The sequence below is a fragment of the Elephas maximus genome, chromosome 2 (assembly GCF_024166365.1).
Source record: "Elephas maximus indicus isolate mEleMax1 chromosome 2, mEleMax1 primary haplotype, whole genome shotgun sequence".
Lineage (NCBI taxonomy): Eukaryota > Metazoa > Chordata > Mammalia > Proboscidea > Elephantidae > Elephas > Elephas maximus.
In genome coordinates, this window is record NC_064820.1 from 153597828 (window position 1) to 153616512 (window position 18685).

General features: G+C 48.8%; 1 protein-coding gene across 1 annotated transcript; it reads right to left on the minus strand.

Annotated features, from left to right (window-relative positions):
* Window positions 1-1555: 1555 nt before the first annotated feature.
* On the minus strand, window positions 1556-14072 carry HBEGF (heparin binding EGF like growth factor). Its single transcript, XM_049873804.1, has 6 exons — window positions 13768-14072; window positions 13403-13576; window positions 10194-10371; window positions 4249-4404; window positions 3343-3433; window positions 1556-3000 (listed from the first exon to the last, which is right to left on the minus strand). The coding sequence occupies exons 1-5, from the start codon at window positions 13811-13813 to the stop codon at window positions 3361-3363; spliced, it is 627 nt and encodes a 208-aa protein (XP_049729761.1). The 5' UTR covers window positions 13814-14072; the 3' UTR covers window positions 1556-3000; window positions 3343-3360.
* Window positions 14073-18685: the final 4613 nt, after the last annotated feature.

The window sequence follows — 18685 nt, forward strand, 5'->3', positions numbered from 1 at the left end:
ATACCCTTTGGTGCCTACCCTCTTTCATTCAGCACTATGTTGTGAGATTCATTCATGTTGCTATTTAGTATTTCATTGTATAGATATACCACAATTTATTCATTCGACCACTAATAGGTATTTGGGTAGTTTCTAGTTTTTAGTTATTATAAATAGTGCTGCTAAAATCATTCTTGTTTGTATCTTTTGGTGAGCATATGCACTCATTTCTCTTGGGTATATCTGTAGGAGTGGAATTGTTGGCTTGTAGGATTTGCTTATGTTCATCTTTGGTAGTTACTGCTGCCCAGTGCTTTAAAAGGAAATTCAAAGTAAAACTAGATCTCTGCATATGCTCTTGAAGAAACTTCAGAATGTCACAGTTCTCCAAGGGAAGAGGATGACAAGAGGGCTGTCCAGTTTCACTACTCCAGTGGCTTCCGAGTGGATCGCTCCACCTCTAAGCTACCCAGGACACCATGGCCATACAACCTGTCCCAAATTCCACTTTTCATTCTGTCATCACCATCCACTCTCCCTAACACAGGCCATTCTCTAAGCATTCTCTAAACACTTCCAGGGAAGCACTGGATCACATGCCTGTCCACTTGCTGACCTTTAACTGGATTTTAATTGTTATATTAATTTGTCCATGTAACAAATATTGAGGGCCTGCAACTCAATGGCACTGTTTTAGAATCTGAGATTGAACCATTGTACACACCACTGCCCTCATGGAGCTAATGTTCTAGTAGGAGGAACAATAAGAATGTGTTTGTGGTGATAGTGCTATGGAGAAAAACAAAGCGAGGTAAGGAGAATAAGCATGGGACAGGGGAGGAGTGTGCTTTTGTACAATAGTGTAATAAAGGAAGCCCTGGAGAGCAGATGAGATCTAAATTGTGTTTTGAAATTATCACTCTGGCTATTATGTTGGAAACAGACTGTAGGGGAGCAAGGTGGAAGAAGGGAGAGAGAACACTATTGCAAGAATCCAGACGAGAGATGATGGTGAATTGGACTGGGGTGATGGTAGTGGCAGTGGTGAGAAGTGGTTGCATACAGGACACAGTCTGATGGTAAGGCTGACAAAATTTGCTGATGGATTGGCTGTGGAGCACGAGAGGGAAACCAAAGACATCTTGTTTTCACCAGAAACAATGCCTGCTTGCATATACAATACAAGACCAAGCCCTGAGTCCTGGTTGAATGCATGTCTATCCAAGTTATGGGCAGCCAAACTTCCTGTGTGAAAGGCCTATTCTCTCTTGTCTTAGAGGTAGTATGGTGTAAGTATGGTGTAAATAATTGGAATCAGACTACCAGAGTCTGAGTCCCAGCTCTGTCACTTACCAACTGTGTATAATAACTCAGGCAAGTTGTGTAACTTCTGAGCCTCCGTATACCTCCTCTGGATAAATGAGATAATAATAGTACTTCCATCACAGGGTTGTTGGGGATATTGAAATAGTATACATAAATAGGCCTAGCATAGAGTCTAACACCTAGTCAGGGCTTAAAAAAATACCTGTGTTAAACCAGTTCCCAGTTAAAACAAGCAGACAGAAGTCTATGGAGTAAGGGTTATCTTTATTTGAATTGCAAAGTATAAATATGAACCAGGTTTGGAAATACAGGTTGTAACAGTTTAAAAATGGCACCAGAAACTTCCAGAAGGGATCAAGACAGCATACCTTTGTAGTTTTGGTGAGATGGGTGGGTTTACACAAAAACCTTCCGCACCTCCAGCCTTCTGTCTAGAAATTGGCAGGTAATCGATTAATTACCCAGAACAGTCAGCACCAACGCTTCCTGTTCCTCCTCAGCCTTTTTCTTTGCTAACACCTTCTCTAGACTGTTCTCTGCTGTACTGACCCCTGCGTGGAGTAGCACCAGAAGAATGGCTGGAGTGAGAGAAATGTCTTGACACAAAGGAGAGTGAGCTCCTATTCTGTGGGCCAGAGGCCATGGTGGGGAAGGGCCAGGAAAGCTGCAGGCATGGGAGCCCAACCTTTTCTGAGATTTGGGAAGGAGAGGACACAGGGAAACACTGATATCTGTTACACCTTGACATCAGCACCGTCAGCTTTCAAAACACACACGGTAGACAAAATTGCCTAGGCAAGACTGCAGTCCAACTCATAGAGTGGATCTGACAAAGTTAACTCCTACATCCTGACCGTACACAACTCCCCCTGCAGCACTTTGATCATGGAAGATCTTCAGAAATGTAGACAGACAATAAATTACTACAGATGGGTCACAGAGCCACTCAGATTTGTGGCAGATGAGTGTGGTGCTGAGCCAGATGATGGGGGATGTGGGGTGGAGGGCCAGGAAATTGCCAAAGTAACAGTCTAGGCACTTGAAATATTATTGTTAGATTGTTAAAAACTAAATAAATTAACATACATAGAATAAAATAAATATATAATTTAAAAGGCATTTTACAAACAAACGAACAAACAAAAAATAGTTGTTAAGTTATTTTTCCATCTGGGCAGAAGTCCCAAAATTCAGAGTTCTTGGGCTTGTGGTATTTCACAGTTAGCTCATCAAATCCAGCGCTGGAGGGTCCAAATGGTAGATCCCTTGGTGGCTACTTGAGTACATGGCTTCTCAATCTTTGTTATTTTCTTCTAGTCCACAAATCTTTCCTTCTTCTTCTTTCTCCTTTTTTTTTTCAGTCAAAGATCCTGGCGCATATGGAATTGAACTGGCATTTGAGTCTAGAAGATAAGTGTTTAAACAAACTTTTGGGGGTAAGTGGGGTTTTGGTGGAGGGAAATCAGAAGGGCATGAAGGGCCCTCATTTTTGCTTTCTTCTGACCCAGATCCCATCAGATATATTCCATTTGGCACTTGAAGGCTCTGGTATTTTGGCAAAGCAATTATGGGAGGCCCAATCTAGATAGCAACTGGGGATGAAGGAGTCTTCATGGCTAGCTGTGAAGTCCTTCGCCTCTGCAGAGTCTGTGATCAACTTGTGTCTTCTCAGAGGTAGCAGGCCCCAGCTGATTCCTAAAGCACAAGAAGAAGGCATTTAAAGCCCCAAATCTCCAAGGTCCAGTCTTAAAAGGTGAAGTGGAAAGGTCACTTGGGAAGGGAAGGAAGGAGAAGGGATAAGGAAGGGAAAAACTGTCCTCTCAAACATCTCTCCTGAGTATCTCTCTAGCAAGTTTCACCCTAAGTGGGGATGATGCACCCACAGCCTTTTTGAAAACAATTCCGCAATTTGATGCTGACTCCATGGTAGCCTGCCTCCTGCCTCCCAATCCTTACGTCAAAAAAAGAATTTAGCATTTCTTGAAACAGATTCGGAAAGGTGGTGATGGTGCCATGGGGTAAAGGATGAATCATTACCTTGAGTGCAGGTCTCTCTCAATGGGAATTAGTCATCCCCAACTTCACCTTCTCTTCATTTTCCACATTGTAGCCTCCTCTCCTATGGTACCTGAGGAAGATAAGCTTTGTGAGCAAGTCCTGTTTGCTATGACAGTTGAGAAATTGAAGCACAGGATGCAGGTCCCAGAACAGGTCATTCCCAAGAACTCTGCCATGGCAGTTCCCTCCACTCTTTGGAAAAGCCCAGGGTGTATGGCAGTCCAACAGACCCCTGGTCAAAGACCAACTTCCTAGAGAGATCCTTGTCTCTAACAGCAGGCTATAATTTATAAAGAGCTTTTGCCTTATTCATTGGGTCTTCACGCATCCTTATGAGGTAGATAATCACTGAAAGATTATAATCCTCAGAATAATGAGGCGACTGATTTCAGGTCTCAAAGCAATTCGGTTGTACTGCTTGAAAACAGGCATAGACTACTTGGTAGATCTCCCCTGACCCAGGACATAACCTGAATTGGAACCATGGCTTGAGGTCCAGATGACTCAGAATTGGAAGGATATACCAAGAGCACCATCCATGCCTTGACTACTAAGTCACACACTAATGTTATCAAAGAACATAGCCAGGAGAAAGAAATGTGTAAAGAGTTGGCACCACAGGTGGGTTGCTGAGCCATAGAGGCAGGAAAAGAATTCCTGTGAAGAGCAGAACCTGCTATGGCCTGGCAAGTTGTGCCCTGGGCTCTAGACACTGGACACATGTCACACCAAAGAAACCAGGCTCTTGAAGAACCAAGAATGTCAGTCAGATCCCTAACCCAGGATTTGGGGAGGTAGGGGACTCATGTGATCACCAGCCAGAAGACCCAGAAGGAGGAATGGAGTGATTTATAGAAACAGTCTGCAGGGGCCCCCAACACTCACCTAAACATTAGAAGCCCCACAATGACGAGCAGACAGACAGAAGACAGTACCACAGCTACCACGGCCAGGATGGTTGTGTGGTCATACGAATACAAGCGGTTTTCCACTGGGAGGGTCAGCCCATGGCACCTCTCTCCATGGTAACCTGGCTGGCAGCTGTTTCAAGACAGAACAAGGAGTTAGGGTTAGTGGTTCAGTCTCTCTCTCTTCGCAGTGGCCCAGCCAAACCCCATTCCTCACCGCTCCAGCCTATCAATCCCTGACCATGATCTTTGCCCTTCCTCTATCTTTCTCCTTTGGTAGGAGACTCCTTAAAAGCCCCTCTGAATGCTCCATGGCCTTCCTCCCTCACTCCACGCCCTTCCCTTCTACCATTTTCTCTGGTTCTCTGGCCTGAGAATCCTGCTCCAGGCTCGGAAAAAGTGAGGGAGGACTCGAAGGTCTCAGTTAGATATGTTCCACGTGTGACTGATTTATTACATGTGGGTGAAGACATTCTGTTTAAGCCACTTAAGAGGACTTGGGCACAAGCGTTGGTAAGTTGAGTGAGGGGATTCAGTATCACTCCCTATACTGAGGCCCCTCAACACCCTGACCCAGAAATAAACCAGCCTTCTCATCAATGTTCCAGTGTCCAATCCTCTCCCCCACTGCCCATCCTATTAATAGGCCCTGTCCCTTTGCCAGAAGTCATTTTTTCAAGTTCCCTTCATTTAACTCCCAGCTTCTCCTGTTTGCAGTGCCAACTTGCGGACCATTGGCCTTTGAGCATTGGGGTATCAGGCCTCCTTCCCCTCAGGGCAAAGCAAACCAGCCAAGATAATATCTTCATGCCCAGCTGCTCTGCCAGGGCATGTCGGAATGTCAGAAACAATCCCTAGGCAGCTCTTCTCACTCAGGACATAAATCATATGGCAACTGCCTCTATGATTCTAATGCAAAAGCACTTCCTTGAACCTCTGAAGAAAATTTGGAAGTGCTTACAGTTGAATAAGTACATTCACATCCCTTCCTTCATCTGATCCCCTCAAAGATCCTCTGATGTAGCCAGAAGCCCCATTTTACAGAAAGGTAGAGTTGTTTTCCCAAGGTCTCACAGCAGAGCAGAGACATGGGTATGGATCCTCTGACTCTGAGCTCAGTGTGCTGCCCCCCCACAACCACCTACCACCAGCCGGGGGTGAGGTGGCGCTATCTGCCTGGGGGCTTTAGCCACTGGCTTCTGGTAGCTCTCTATTCTGAGCTGAGCTTTCCCTGGGAAGGAAGCTATATATCTGGTGCCTCAGAGTTAGGAATTCCTTCTTCCTGCTGAAGTGGATACCAGGAAAGCTCTACAGAGCAGACCAGTCTAGACCTGGCAGCAGCAGAAGGGCCAGGCATCTGGGTACTAGTGTAAGGCATGGCTAGGGGTACTGTTTCTCTCCTACTGCCTTTCTGCCCAACTTCTCCCTGTTCCAGCTCCTCCTGGGCGCTTTGTGCACCACCTCAGTCCAGGATAAATGTAGGTCAGGGTCCTTCTCCGCAACCTCTAGCCTACGATAGGAACAACTCCTTGCCCAGCCTCTGCAGGCATTGTTCCATTGGCCCAGGTGGGCAAAACAAAGTCCCCATCCTGCCAGAATATGGAGCAAGCTGCCAGGAGCTCCTCTGGAAAATGACCTGTCTATGGCAGTTTACAGTTTACAAGACTGTCCCTATCTACCAGCTAATCTGGACCTCATAATACCCTGGTAGGCAGGTACAGCCCCAGTTTACAGATTGAAAGGGTCAGAGAGATTAAGTGATTTGCCAAAAGTTTCACTGGGAAGCAGCAGTGTCAAGACTAGAAACCAGTTTTGGCAGATTCCAAGTTCATGATTCTTTCTACTCTGAACGGTGCAGATTACCCCAAGGAAACACACATCTGATAGGTTCCTGGGGATGTCTGACCCAGTTCTCAGAATGTATTAATGCTGTTCATTATTATTAATAATTAGCAACAATAATAAATAGCTAACATTAAAGGTTTGCCATGTGCCAGGTTCTCTGCACTAACTGGTTTACAAAGATCATTTCATTTCATCTTATAATCATCTTTATGAAGGAGTTACTACCTCCATTTTAAAGATGAGACTGAGGCTTAACTTCTTTACATAACTTGCCCAGGCTACACAGCTAGTGAGTGGTACAGCCAGGATTCAACCCTGCCGCCTGGATGGCTTCAGGGACTAGGGGGAGAAGCTGAGTCTGTTTTTCACTTCCAGTCCATCATTCAAACCCCACAGGTAGTTACTCAGATGATAGAAATAAAGCTTGGCCTCACAGCCCCACAATTCAGTTACATAATTCCTCCACCCCCACCTTGAGTCAAAAGGATAATAATGTAAACATCCTAATATTACCCACCCACCCTCCCTCCCTTTGCAGACGACTCCTGGCTTCCCCAGGGAGTTGGAGGGGAAGGCGAGGGATGAGTACATTCCAAACATCCCAGGGTGGGGGTGAGATCATGTGCCTTGCCCAGCACCAGCCACTCATCAAACTGGGACACATTCTTCTTACTCATGTCTGCGACCTGTTTCAGATCTTGTATTACAGCAGAAGAGCCCTCTAGGGTCCAGAGACGTCTTCCAAACTGAGCTGCTCACTCCTACTCAAGGAGGTGCAGGGGGCACCATTTGATAGAGGGCCTCAAAATACTTGAGTTTCAGACTGGTATTGCTACTACTTGTAGCCAGGTGATCTTGGACAAGTTATTTCACCTTTCCAAATATTGGTTTCCTCATGCAAAACACAGAAACGATAAATGCCTACCTTACTAGAGAATTGAGAAAATCAAATGGGATAATATAGATGAAAGCACTTAATAAAAGGCCAAGTTCTATGTTTGTATGTTATTATATAATCAGATCCCAGAGCACAGTACCTATATCCTAAGGAATGGGGTACTAAAATCAGGTGGAGCCAAAGTCAAGGGGGCTTGCCATTCCCAGGGGACCCTCTGCCAAGATGCTCTGTGTAGCTGAGCAATGAGGCAAAGTAAAGCCCCCAGGCCCCTCTTCCAGCTCCGAGTCCTCCTCAGCCCAGCTGCCCTCCTGCTTTTTTCCAGCCACAGGACAACTTTGCTGCCAATTTCTGGGTCAGCAGCCAGTCAGGGTTCCTATCCCCTGAGGGTGACTTTTGGCTGATGACACAGAAGGGTTTCCCGTCAATGGTGGCTGCAAAGGGCTGGTTTAGGAAGCTGGCTAGCCTCAAGCTCACCACACCAGCCTGGACACACCCTGGCTGGTGGTTCCTGGGTCTGGAGGCAGAGAGGATCCACAAGGGGTCCCCAGATGTAGTTACCCAGATGTCATGCTTCCCCAAACCAGGAGACCTGTGTCTTCTTGCTGCCTTCTGCACTGCGAACCCAGGACTGGAGGCAGAACGCAGGAATAAGCAAGGTCAGGCAAATTCTGCCTAGCAAGAGAAGACGGAAGCAGACAGAGACTTCAAATCAAATTGCTATACTGTTAGGCTAGAAAAAGTCTCCAGAGATCTCTAGAACAACAGCTGCCCTCTGTAAAATCCTGCAGAGGCAGACCAATACCCATTGCAGCCTGGGGCAATGAAAAGCATGCTGGACTGAGAGTCAGGTGCCTGTGTCCCTGTCCTTTTTCTATCTACTTATTTAGCTATTGATCACAGAGAAATCACTTCCCACTTTCTGGTTCAAGTTTCCTTATCTTCCAAGTGGAGTTAGCAAGACTTGCCTACCTAGCAAAGGGCTTTTGAGAATCCTAAGACGCTAACTAATCTCCCCACCCCCTAGAATAGTGTCTGGCATCAAGTAGGTGCTTAAGACATATCTGTTGGGCTCAACTCATATTAAGTGGAAACTGCAAAGCTCTGGGGCAAAGAAGAGGAGCTACCCTTATGGTTATGAGCACTACCCCCACAGCCACTGAGAAGTTGGCCATGGGTATCCTTATCTAGGCTGAGGTGATCCATGGAACCCAGTCCTCTGGGAGAAGAGCCTTACAGGGTTCTGTCAAGCACCAATGCCCTGTACTAATTTAGCCCAGACAGACTCCTAGGCTCAAACCATCTTGACTACCCTCAGAGTCACTGCCTCTACCCTATGCTAATGATGCTATTTTACAAATTTAACACAAGCATTTCCTCCCTGTCCCAAGATACTGGGAAGGATAATATGGAGACCCTAGGCCACTCCCAAGAAACCCCTCCAATACGAAGGTCCTGACAAGGATATTATAGGAGAAGATACACAAGTGACCAAGAACATGGTGAGAAGCAAAGGGTCTGTCTGCCAATTGTCCAACAGAAGACAGCTCTGCTATATGCAATCAGAGAGGACAAGGAGCCTTCAAAAAGCCAAAAAAACTATGTGATCCAAGACCAGAAGAACTAGATGGTGCCTGGCTACCACCAACAAGCACTCCAACTGGGATTCACAACAGAAGTTCCCAGAGAGGGAGAAAAATTGCAGAACAAAAAACCAAATTCACAAAAAAAGACCAGACTTACTGGTCTGATAGAGACCAGAAGAACCCCTGAGACTATGGCCCTAAGACACTCTTCTAAGCTGGAATTGAAGCCATTGCCAGAGACCATCCACCAGCCAAATCATAGGCAAGCCCATAAAATAAATAATAACCAAGAGGAATGTATTCCTTAGAACGATCTATTATACAAGAGCAAAAGGGCAACATTCACTCAAAAGCAAAGTTGAGACAGCAGGAAGGGGTAGCAATTCAGGACAAAAGGAAACAGGGTACCTAGGACGGAAATGTGGGGAGGGCAGGACATTGTGGGGAATGGAAGCAATGTCATGGAACACTGTGTGTACAAACTATCAAATAGGAAACTAATGTGCTATGTAAGCTTTCACCTAATGCACATTTAAAAAAAGAAAAAAAAAAAGCTGCAAGGGATCTGCACCAATCACACGCAGCCAGTTTTCCTGACAGATCAGGAGGCAATATGTACCCAGCAGTCTCCTGTCTGTCCCTGTCTAGAGTCTCCCATGCCACAATGCCCCTCGCCTCTCCACTGGGACCTTGTGCCCAGCGGAAGAGAGTGAATGTTTGCAGCCTGACGTGGGGTGTTGGCCTCAGGCACAGTGGCGACATTATGCCTGCCAGAGAGCATGGCAGTGCCGTCATCTCTGAGGGGTTGCCAAGGCAGTCGTTTGCTGAGCTTGACCTAGCAGAGTGGCCAAGAACCCATGGCCCCTCCACCCACACCCCTGCCCAGGGAAGGGGTGATGCTGCCTAATTGGGGGTTGATGTCTGCTGGGTTGGCTTCCATTTCCTGTTAATCCTTCATAAAGAAAGTATCCTCTCACTCCCATGGCCAAAGGCCAATACCCTCCAAGTGCTCACCTCCTGGCCCTTGCCAGGGTGAGGAAGAAGGGAGGAGGGGTGTCCCCTGCTCCCATGATGACTGTTCTCTGTACAGTCCTGCCATGTTTTAAAATCAACCCACATTTGCTCACTTGTGTGCACACATACCTAAGCACGTACTCACCTACCAACATATGTCCAAATGCACCTCATATATGCCTACAGCGTTTGAGAAAGAAGGCCACAGGAGCTTCACTCCATGCAGGAAGCCCATTCTGCCACGTTTCCTATTGGCTTCTCCCATCCAGAGTGGGGCATGGGGCAAGAATGAAGGACTTGCTTTCAGGTGCCAGTTTTCCTGGCCACATGCTCATTTCTGGGTAAGCAGGAAATGTCCCCAAGGATACAAGATCGTCACAAACCCACACCACAGGAAATTGCATCTGATGGGGGGGAGCCCCTTCCGCTGACTAAAAATATTTCTCCTCCTCCCAACTTCCTCCCAGAGGTTGAGAAGAAACTGGGTAGAATTATGAATTCAAGGAACAGTGACAACGAGGAACAACCACGTGGCTGACAAAGAGTGTACTGACAAGTCAGCCCAAGGGAAGGAACACTTACAGGCAAGATGGAGCCCGCAGCTTCTTCACATATCTGCATTCTCCATGGATGCAGAAGTCCTTGTATTTTCGAAGACAAGGGTCTCTCTTCTTCCCTAGCCCCTTGCCCTTCTTCTTTCTTTTCCCATATTCCTCCTTGCTTGGTGTGGCCTGAGCTTGCGGCTTGGAGGAGAAAGCAACTGCAGGAAAAAAACACCCCGGTAAGTCTGCCACTCTCCTGGGGCACAGAATCAGAACAGCATAGCATTTGGAGGGAATATGCACCCTTTGATCCCACCTAAAGTCAGAGGCCTGGGAAGACCCCTTGGTTCAGTGCCTCTCAAAGGCTGAAGGAAGACTGGGCACAGTACCAGAAAGCAGGAGCCTCAGGAGGAAGTAGAGGCAAGAATGGATTCCCAGGGAGGCATTTCACAAACTCAGTTTAAGGACGTCATTCGGAGAGTGCTAGCTTCTGTTGAGTGACTGCAGTTGATTGAGCAATCCTACTAACCTCACCTCCACCCCACTGCCCACCTTCCATCCCCATCCCCTCCTCTGCCACCCTCAGTTGGTTCTATTTTGGCCTTAATCAGCCTCATTTCCTGATGCTGCACACAGTGACCCACTTGCAGGAGGACAGTGTCAGAGACACAAATTGCCTCTGGAAAAGGTATTGGGGGGGGGGGGGCGAGTGGATTTATAAAATAAGAAAAGTGCCCATGTCTTCAGGTGGCAACCATTAGCTTCAGAGTACCATGAGCCCAGGGCAGAGCCAGGCTCAGGTACAGCAAGAGGACTGTCCCTGATCAGGGCCTTGTTTTTTTACTTCAAGCAAAATACTCACCCTGCTCTGTGCCCTTTGCAGCTAACCCATTTCCCTCAAAGGCCCATTTACATGTATTCCCAATCTCCTGTTTATAGCTCTCTAGGATGGGGGTACAATGTGTACAAGGGCTAGAGAGATGGAAAGTAAGGAGCTGTCCAGAAGGAACTGGAATAATGAGGAGCCCCCCTTCTTCCCAGGCTTCAGAGAGACAGGGGGAAAAAACAACCTCACCCAGATGTCCAGCTGGGATTTACCATGGGCTACACCCATCAGCCCAGGGGTCTGAAGCCAGTTCTCCTCCCCCCCACCATGTTCCGCTGTTCCCAACAGGAAGAAGGTGCCCTCTGCCCATGGCTATAGCTACATGTTTGGCAGAAGGATATGCATGATACATTAGACCGAAGACCTAGAATCCTCAAACTGGAAGTAACCTCAAAGAATATCATGACCTTCCATCTTCAGATGAAAAACGTAAGATCCCAAAAGGCAGTGACTTGTCCAAGGTCATGCAGAGTCTGGTCTCTGGGCTCCACATTTGATGTTCTTTCCCACACACCAAGTTGCCTCACATACACAGCTGCCTCCCCTTCTCTCCGCACAAGTCTAGAGCGCTTGGAATATTGTACCAGGAATGAGACAACAAAGAAAAATGACAGTGGATGGCTCTGAAGTCAGCAGAGCTATACTCCAATCACAGCCATGAGACCTTGGACAAGTCATTTAACCTCTCTGAACCTCAATGTTCTCCTTGGTAAAATGTGGATAGCAAAGGTACCTGTCTCAGAGGGCAGTTACAAGGATTAAATTAACCAGGATAACCTGTCAAGTGCCCAGAATACAATGGGCACTTAAGAAATGGTAGCAGTTATTTATTTTAGGTGATAGGATCCCCAAATCTGAAATGTAGTCCTTGCCCAGCAAAGCTAAGAGAAAGGAAGAGAGACAGGTGCCAGCAGCCCCATTTATTCTTCAGTCCCAGGCCAATCCTCCAGGGCTCAGAAGGTGAGGCAGGTGCTCAGAGGAATCCAGGTGACCAGAACTGTGGAAACTGAAGCAGGAGAGTCAAGCCAATCAGAGGGAGGAGGGAGAGAGTGGCAGGGTGACAGCCAGGTTCCTGCCAGGGACAGGGAGCAGTGAGTCAGGTCTGCAGAGGTATGAGGAGCAGCCGTGTGGGTGGGGGGTGAGTCACAGCCCAGCCCTGCCCAGCCTAGGAGGAGAGGGTCAGGAGAATCCAGGCTGTTCAGGCCAGAAGTGACCCCAGAGGGCCACTGTGAGAGGGTGAAGGGTGAGAGCCCAGGCTCAGCTTCAGAGCACACCCTTGATTTATACAAGAAGCAGAGAGAGCACCTACAGGAAACTCTGGGCAAAGAAAGGGCAGCGCAGCAGAGAAGCAGGCGGGGCTACAACAGGTGGGTATCTTTCCAACCAAATAAAGTAATTCCGGTGCTCCTGGGCTCAGTACTTGCTCCACCCTCAAGAGAATCGCTGCAGGCGGCTGGGGGCAGGGAAGCAGGCAATGCCTAAGGCTTTGGACTCTGCCCCTATGCCTGTACCCAGCCACAGCCACATATGCTGGTTGAAGGATCCCACCTAGCCCTTCCCCACTTGGAGTCTCAAGGACTCAAGGCGGTCAGGAAGTCTCTGGACTTTGGGAAGGATCTGTAAACACCCAGCAAGTATTTCAATGCAGTCCCCTAGGCACCATTCATAGCCTCCCCCAGGAGGTATTGGCGTCGCCTGGGAAAGCCAAGCGTTCCCCGTTCTCTTCTGTTGCCCTAACCTGAAGACAGCTGAGTGAAGGAGACTAACATTGTACACCTACTATGTGCCTGGGCACCTCCACATCCATTATACAGATAATTGTCATTTGCAAGACTTAGGACTTGCACTCATTTTTATGCAGTACTCTGGGGAAATCATCTCAACCATTCCTTGTTCCTATAATCCAGCTTACCTGAGAGGGCTGTACCGACTTCAGACGCCTTTCCTGTCTCTATTTTCCCCAGAATACTGCATCCAGGTGGACAGGAACCCAGCAGGTGAGACCCAAGGGCAAGTAAGACAGAGGAACCCATATTCCAGGATCCCTGACTCCCCAGTCAGGTCAACAGGCATTTCCTTGAGGCCCTCCATGAATATCCCCCAAACCACCCAAATCTGTTACCTTCGAGTTGATTCCCACTCATAGCGACCCTACAGGACAGAGTAGAACTGCCCCAAAGGGTTTCCAGGCAGCAGCTTCCGAATTCGAACTGTCGACCTTTTGGTTAGCAGCCGAGCTCTTAACCACTGCGCCAGCAGGGTTCCCCCCAACCCACAGGGGTGCCCAAACAGTATGGATCCCAGATCCGCTTATTCTCCAACTGCCCGCCAGGGTCCAAGGATGGGCGGCCCCCACACCTTACCTCTGAAAAGGTCCAGGTTTGCCTCATCCAAGTCCAGGACCTCTCGGCTCCGGGCATCTCCGGAGGGCAGGAGCTGGTCAGTGGATCCAGTGGGAGGGTCTGGTTTGCGGGTTCCGGCCGCCACCCCTCTCCGAATTCGCTCCAGGCTCTCACCGGTTACCAACGCTGAGAGCACTGCGGGTGAGGGCCGAAGCAGCATCAGAACCCCGTCTGGGCCCCCGGCGCCATGCACCAAGGCCGGTTCTCGCCCACCAGAGAGCACGGGCCCCACCAAGTGGCCCCAACCCAGGGTGCTGCAGCCGCTGTTTCCCCAGCACAGCGCCCTCCATCCCCCCGACCTCCGGGGGCGTCGGCAGCCCTCTTACCTGTAGCCAGGAGGAGCTTCAGCACCACCGACGGCAGTAGCTTCATGGTCCCGGGCCCGGCGGAGGCGGCGAGACAGCAATCACTTTGGAGGCGGCGGCCACTGGGCGCTGGCAGGGGAGCCGGGCGGGCGGAGCGCAGGAGATTGCGCCGGGCACAGTCGGCTGTCCGCCTCTGGGTGCAAGCCTGGCTCTGACCTGCGCGGTGCTCGCGGCCGCCGTGTGTCTGTCTGCTCACTGTCCCTCCGCCCAAGCCCTTGTGCCTTGGTTAGGCTGACGAGAAGCGTGCTGCGCGCAGTTCCCTGGACTGACTGCTCCACTGCGCGCGGCGGGGAATAAGGCTCCGGAGGCGCCGATGCTCCGCCCCACCCAGCGCCGCCCCCGCTCCCCCCCCGCCCCCGACTCGGTGCTGGGACGCCCGCCCAGCTCCCGGCGCCGGCAGCTCAGCCCCCGACCCCGCGGGCGTGGCGGGGACAGGGGGCGGTGCTCACATATTTTGGGACCAGGCCAGGGCAGCGGCGGCCTGACTGTGGGCAGGGCCGCTGACCAGCAGGTGGCGGGGACCAGTTACTACCTTCCTCCCAATGCCGGTCGCGCTACAGCCTTGAGACTGTTGAACTGAGCTCTGTCCTTGGGCTGCCCCTTTTCCCACCTCCCCGTTTCTCCCCTCTTCCGGGCCTAGTCCCTCGAACCGTCCCTCCTCCAAACCAGAAGTCTCCACTTGTGTCACCCAGAGTTTCAGAAGGCCACTTTTTGCCTACCAACACAGTGAACGGTAAATAATAATTTACCATTTAAAAATTAGACGCGTGAATGCCAGCAGGTATGAGCCTGGGGTAACCACAGAGTGGCAGTTGCTGGCACTTGATATCATTCCAGCAAAAGCAAAGGAAGTTAGTATTCTTCCAGCCACTGGAGTGGCTTCCTCTCACCTTTCCCCCAGCGGACATAGTCTCCATTAGAATTTTTGAACTATAAATTATAATTCCTAAATTTCTGGGATTGCAGAGATACAGGTTGTGGAACAAACCTCAGACTTTTCCTTGCCCTTGAACATCACCTTCTTCCCCACCATCAAAACTGAGCCCCTGTCCTATAGGAGCCAGCCGGCTAACGTAGGTCACTATGTTCAACAGGTGCTAGGAGACTAATGTGTTTCTCTTCTACCCCATGTATTTTCACAAGGGTCTTCTGGAATCAACAACCTGACCCAAAGAAAACACTCTCTCAGTGAGTACTTCAGCCTCCAGGGGCATACAGGGGAGGGAAATGTTTGACACAGGGCTGGATTGGCATTTAGAGCCCTCGACGGCGCTGCGTCTGGGTGAGTTGCACCAGAGAGAGCCAGTTGCCTGATTCAGCTGGTGTGAGGGGATGAAAACAGGCCTGATATTTATCCACAGTCTATCCCACAGCCCTTCCCTACCCCAGCTTTTGCAGGGGTCAGTCTGGCTCTGTCCTCTGAAATTTCCCCAACAACCTTCTTCACCCCTAGGTTTCCATAAAAATCACTTCAAACCTGACTTTGAATCCCAGTTTTGCCACTTATTGTGTGGCCTGGACAAGATACTTAATTTCACTGAGGCTCAGTTTTCACATCTCTCAAATGGGAATAATAATGATGCCTACTTTGTAGACTGTTTTGAGGATTGAGCAAGTGAGCACATAGAAAGCAGTTAGTGCAGTGCCAGCATGTTATAAACTCACAATAAATGTGATATTATTACTATTATTATTATCACTAAGTGTTCTACCATTTCCTTAGAGGTCCCAACACCAGGCTGAGGTCCCTTTTCTCTCCCTTCTCAGACGCCTTGACTGCCCTTAGGGCAGGTCTGAGGCTCCATGTAGTGGTTGTGCTGGTTTCAGGTGGAAGCTCAACTGTCACCTATTTGGCCACATGCCACTATGGGATTAATCCTTTGGGTGATCAGTATTGGGCATAGGACCTCAGCAGATGGTCACTGTCCAGGCCACACCTTTGTCCTCCCTTAGCAGCTGCTTGACCACCTGCTTCCCCAAAATGAAGCCACCTTGGGGTCACGACTCCCCCCAGGGGAGGGTGGAGGGAAACACTTCCTGACACACAGCCAAATCATACCCCCCTCCACACCAGGTTCACACCCTGCTGTCCTGTCCCAGCCTGCCTCTCCCTTCAAATTCTCTGTCCTTCCGCCTTCTCACCCTCACATCACCCTCAGCCCCATTTGTGGGGCAACTCCAAGCTTTCATCACACCTGGGAGCCTCACCCCAACCAGGTTTGTGTGTCAGCCAGGTTTTATGGGAAAGGCCTGGTGAAAGAAGACACAAGCCTGGATCGGAGATTTGGGATAGTCACTTCCCCTCTCAGAATCTTAAATGTCCTCTGACCAAAAAGAAGAGTTACGATTCATGCTGGGCAAACCTCATTAACTCATTTATTCCACAAACATTCACTGAAATCATTTCAGGCACTGGGGACACAGCAGTAAACAATACAGCCAAAAACCTGCTTAGATGGAGCTTACATTCTATGGGGGCGGGGGGGGGGCGGAGGCAGGCAACACATTAAGTAAATAAACAAGGAAAAATGATATCCTGTAGTGAGAAATACCACATTACCCGTTGCTGTCAAGTCAATTCCATGTGTTACAGAGTAGAACTGGTCTCTGTAGGGGTTTCTTGGCTATAATCTTTAAAGAAGCAGATAACCAGGCCTTTCTTCTGTGGCTACTAGGTGAGTTGGAACCACTAACCTTTAGGTTACTAGTCAATCACTTAACCATTTGCGCCACCCAGAGACCTGTAGTGATAAATGTTAAGATAAAAATAGATAATAAACTATAGGATGGTATGTCCCAGTGCTAGGATGACACTTCAGATTTGGTGATTGATTAGCAAAGGCCTCTCTGTGCAAGTGACCTGGAAACTGAGGCCTGAATGACAAGGAGGAACCAGCCTTGTGACGATCCATGGCAAAAACATTCCATTCTGTGCAAATAGTGCAAAGACTCTGATGTGGGAACAAATGGGCAACTCTGCTTTCTTTGACTGTTTATTGACCATGAGCAAACTGAGGCTTGGAGACTGACTGGCTGTGGGCCATTAGTGAGTCAGAAGGGGCCAGATCCAGAGCAGAAACCCTGACATCCTGCTTCCCAGCCCTGTTCTGGCTTCCCAGGCCCCCAGAAAGGCAGGCTCCATGGAACTCTGAGTGCCACTGACTTACTGCTAGGCCACAGAATAGACTCCTTGATTTGGGGAGCCAGTAGGGAGAAGCTGGGGAAAGGGGTGCTGGTAGTGACAAGAAAGGCAACAAGGAGACTTGCAGAAGAACCAACCTGCATTCCTTCCCCACTGTGGCTGAGACATGTACACTGGTAAATTGGTTCCACAGATTTGGCTGTGCAACAGAATTGCCTGGGAATTTGTTACAGATGAAAAGGTCCAGGCCCTATTTCAGTCCATAATCCAAATCTCCTGGGGTGGGGCCTGAGCATTTGTTCTTTAGGCAGGTAATTCTGACATCATCCAGGTTGGGAAACCACTGGTGTACATAATCAACCAGGATAACAAAATCTGAACCTCTGAGGGAGAGGCAGAGGAGCTTCGAGTACTGTAATGACAGTTCTCACGTGCTCAACACTTCAGATGCATTATCTTGCTTGATCCTCACAACAGCCCTAAGACTAAATGTGATTATTATTATCCCCATTTTAAATGGTTGAAGCAATGACAGATAAGTCACAGACCAAGGTCACCGAGCTAGTGAGTGTCTTAGCCTCAGTGAGAATCCTCCTCTTTTCCCTGGGCCTATGATCTTAAGCTCAACATTACCCTGAATAAACGGATGAGAGGACAGCCGCCCTCTCTCTGCTTCTGTAGACAGTAACATAATCAGCTCTATTGAGACTCAGTTCCCTCATGTGCCCAGGGGGATCATAACCTCACCTCATTAGGCTGGAAGGAGGATTAAGTAAGGACAGCAGGACAGCTAGTGAAATGTGTATACGCTCGGGAGTCAGACAGCCATGAGTTCAAATGTTGGTTCTACTCTTTTAGCTTTCTAGCTTTGGACATGTAATTCAACTTCTCTAACCTACAGTAAAATGGGGATAGTAATAGTATTTAACTCATAGGGTTATTGTGATGACTAAATCAGATCATATGTTGTGAAGCAGAATATGATGGATGGCACATAGTAGGTGCTTACTCGACAGCTGTTATATGTGCAAATGCTTTTTAAAAGAAAGTTATTTTGGTGAAAGTATATGCTTTGCTTTTTTTTTTTTAATGAGCACTTAAATAAGATGCTACTTTTATCATGGGCCAGCCACCCACGGAGTTGCAGTGGCCCATTCCTGCTGGGAGGGAGGTGGTGGATCTGTGAGGCCACGGGAGTTTTAGAAACCTCCCTCCAAGAAAGCAAGTCTGGCTCAGAGCTCAGAGAGAAGCCATGTGCTGCTCTGTATGTTCCATCTGCTTTAGCTGCCTTCTCCTTCTATTCCGACCAGGAAAAGTGCGAGTCCTAAGCAGACCAAGAGCTGTGCTGGGCTGGAAAGAGGGAAGAAAGCTGAGTGTGAAGAGATGGTTAGGGGAGGGGAGCCTCCGTTGAAGGACTTCCAGTATCAAGTGACCCTGAGCTCAGCCCAAACCAAAAAACGAAACCCGTTGCCATCAAGTCAATTCCAACTCATAGTGACCCTATAGGACAGAGCAGAGCTGTCCCATGGAGTTTCCAAAGAGCGCTTGGTGGATTCAAACTGCTGACCTTTTGGTTAGCAGCCATAGCCCTTAAACACTACACCACCAAGGTTTCCAAGCTCAGCCCAGAGTTATCCAGTTTGGAAGCTCAGGGTGAGGGCTTGTCCCAGGCTGGCTTCTCTCATCCCCTTCACTACCCATCCCCATTCTGAGACAGCTGATCAGGCAGTTTTGGAG

Bases quoted from the DNA above. Each gene is read 5' to 3' on its own strand.
- HBEGF (XM_049873804.1), bottom strand. From the start codon at position 13,813: ATGAAGCTACTGCCGTCGGTGGTGCTGAAGCTCCTCCTGGCTACAG. The intron at 13,577-13,767 runs GTAAGAGGGCTG...CCTCACCCGCAG, and splicing joins GAAGCTCCTCCTGGCTACAG to TGCTCTCAGCGTTGGTAACC. The intron at 3,434-4,248 runs GTGAGTGTTGGG...TATCTTCCTCAG, and splicing joins GTGGGGCTTCTAATGTTTAG to GTACCATAGGAGAGGAGGCT.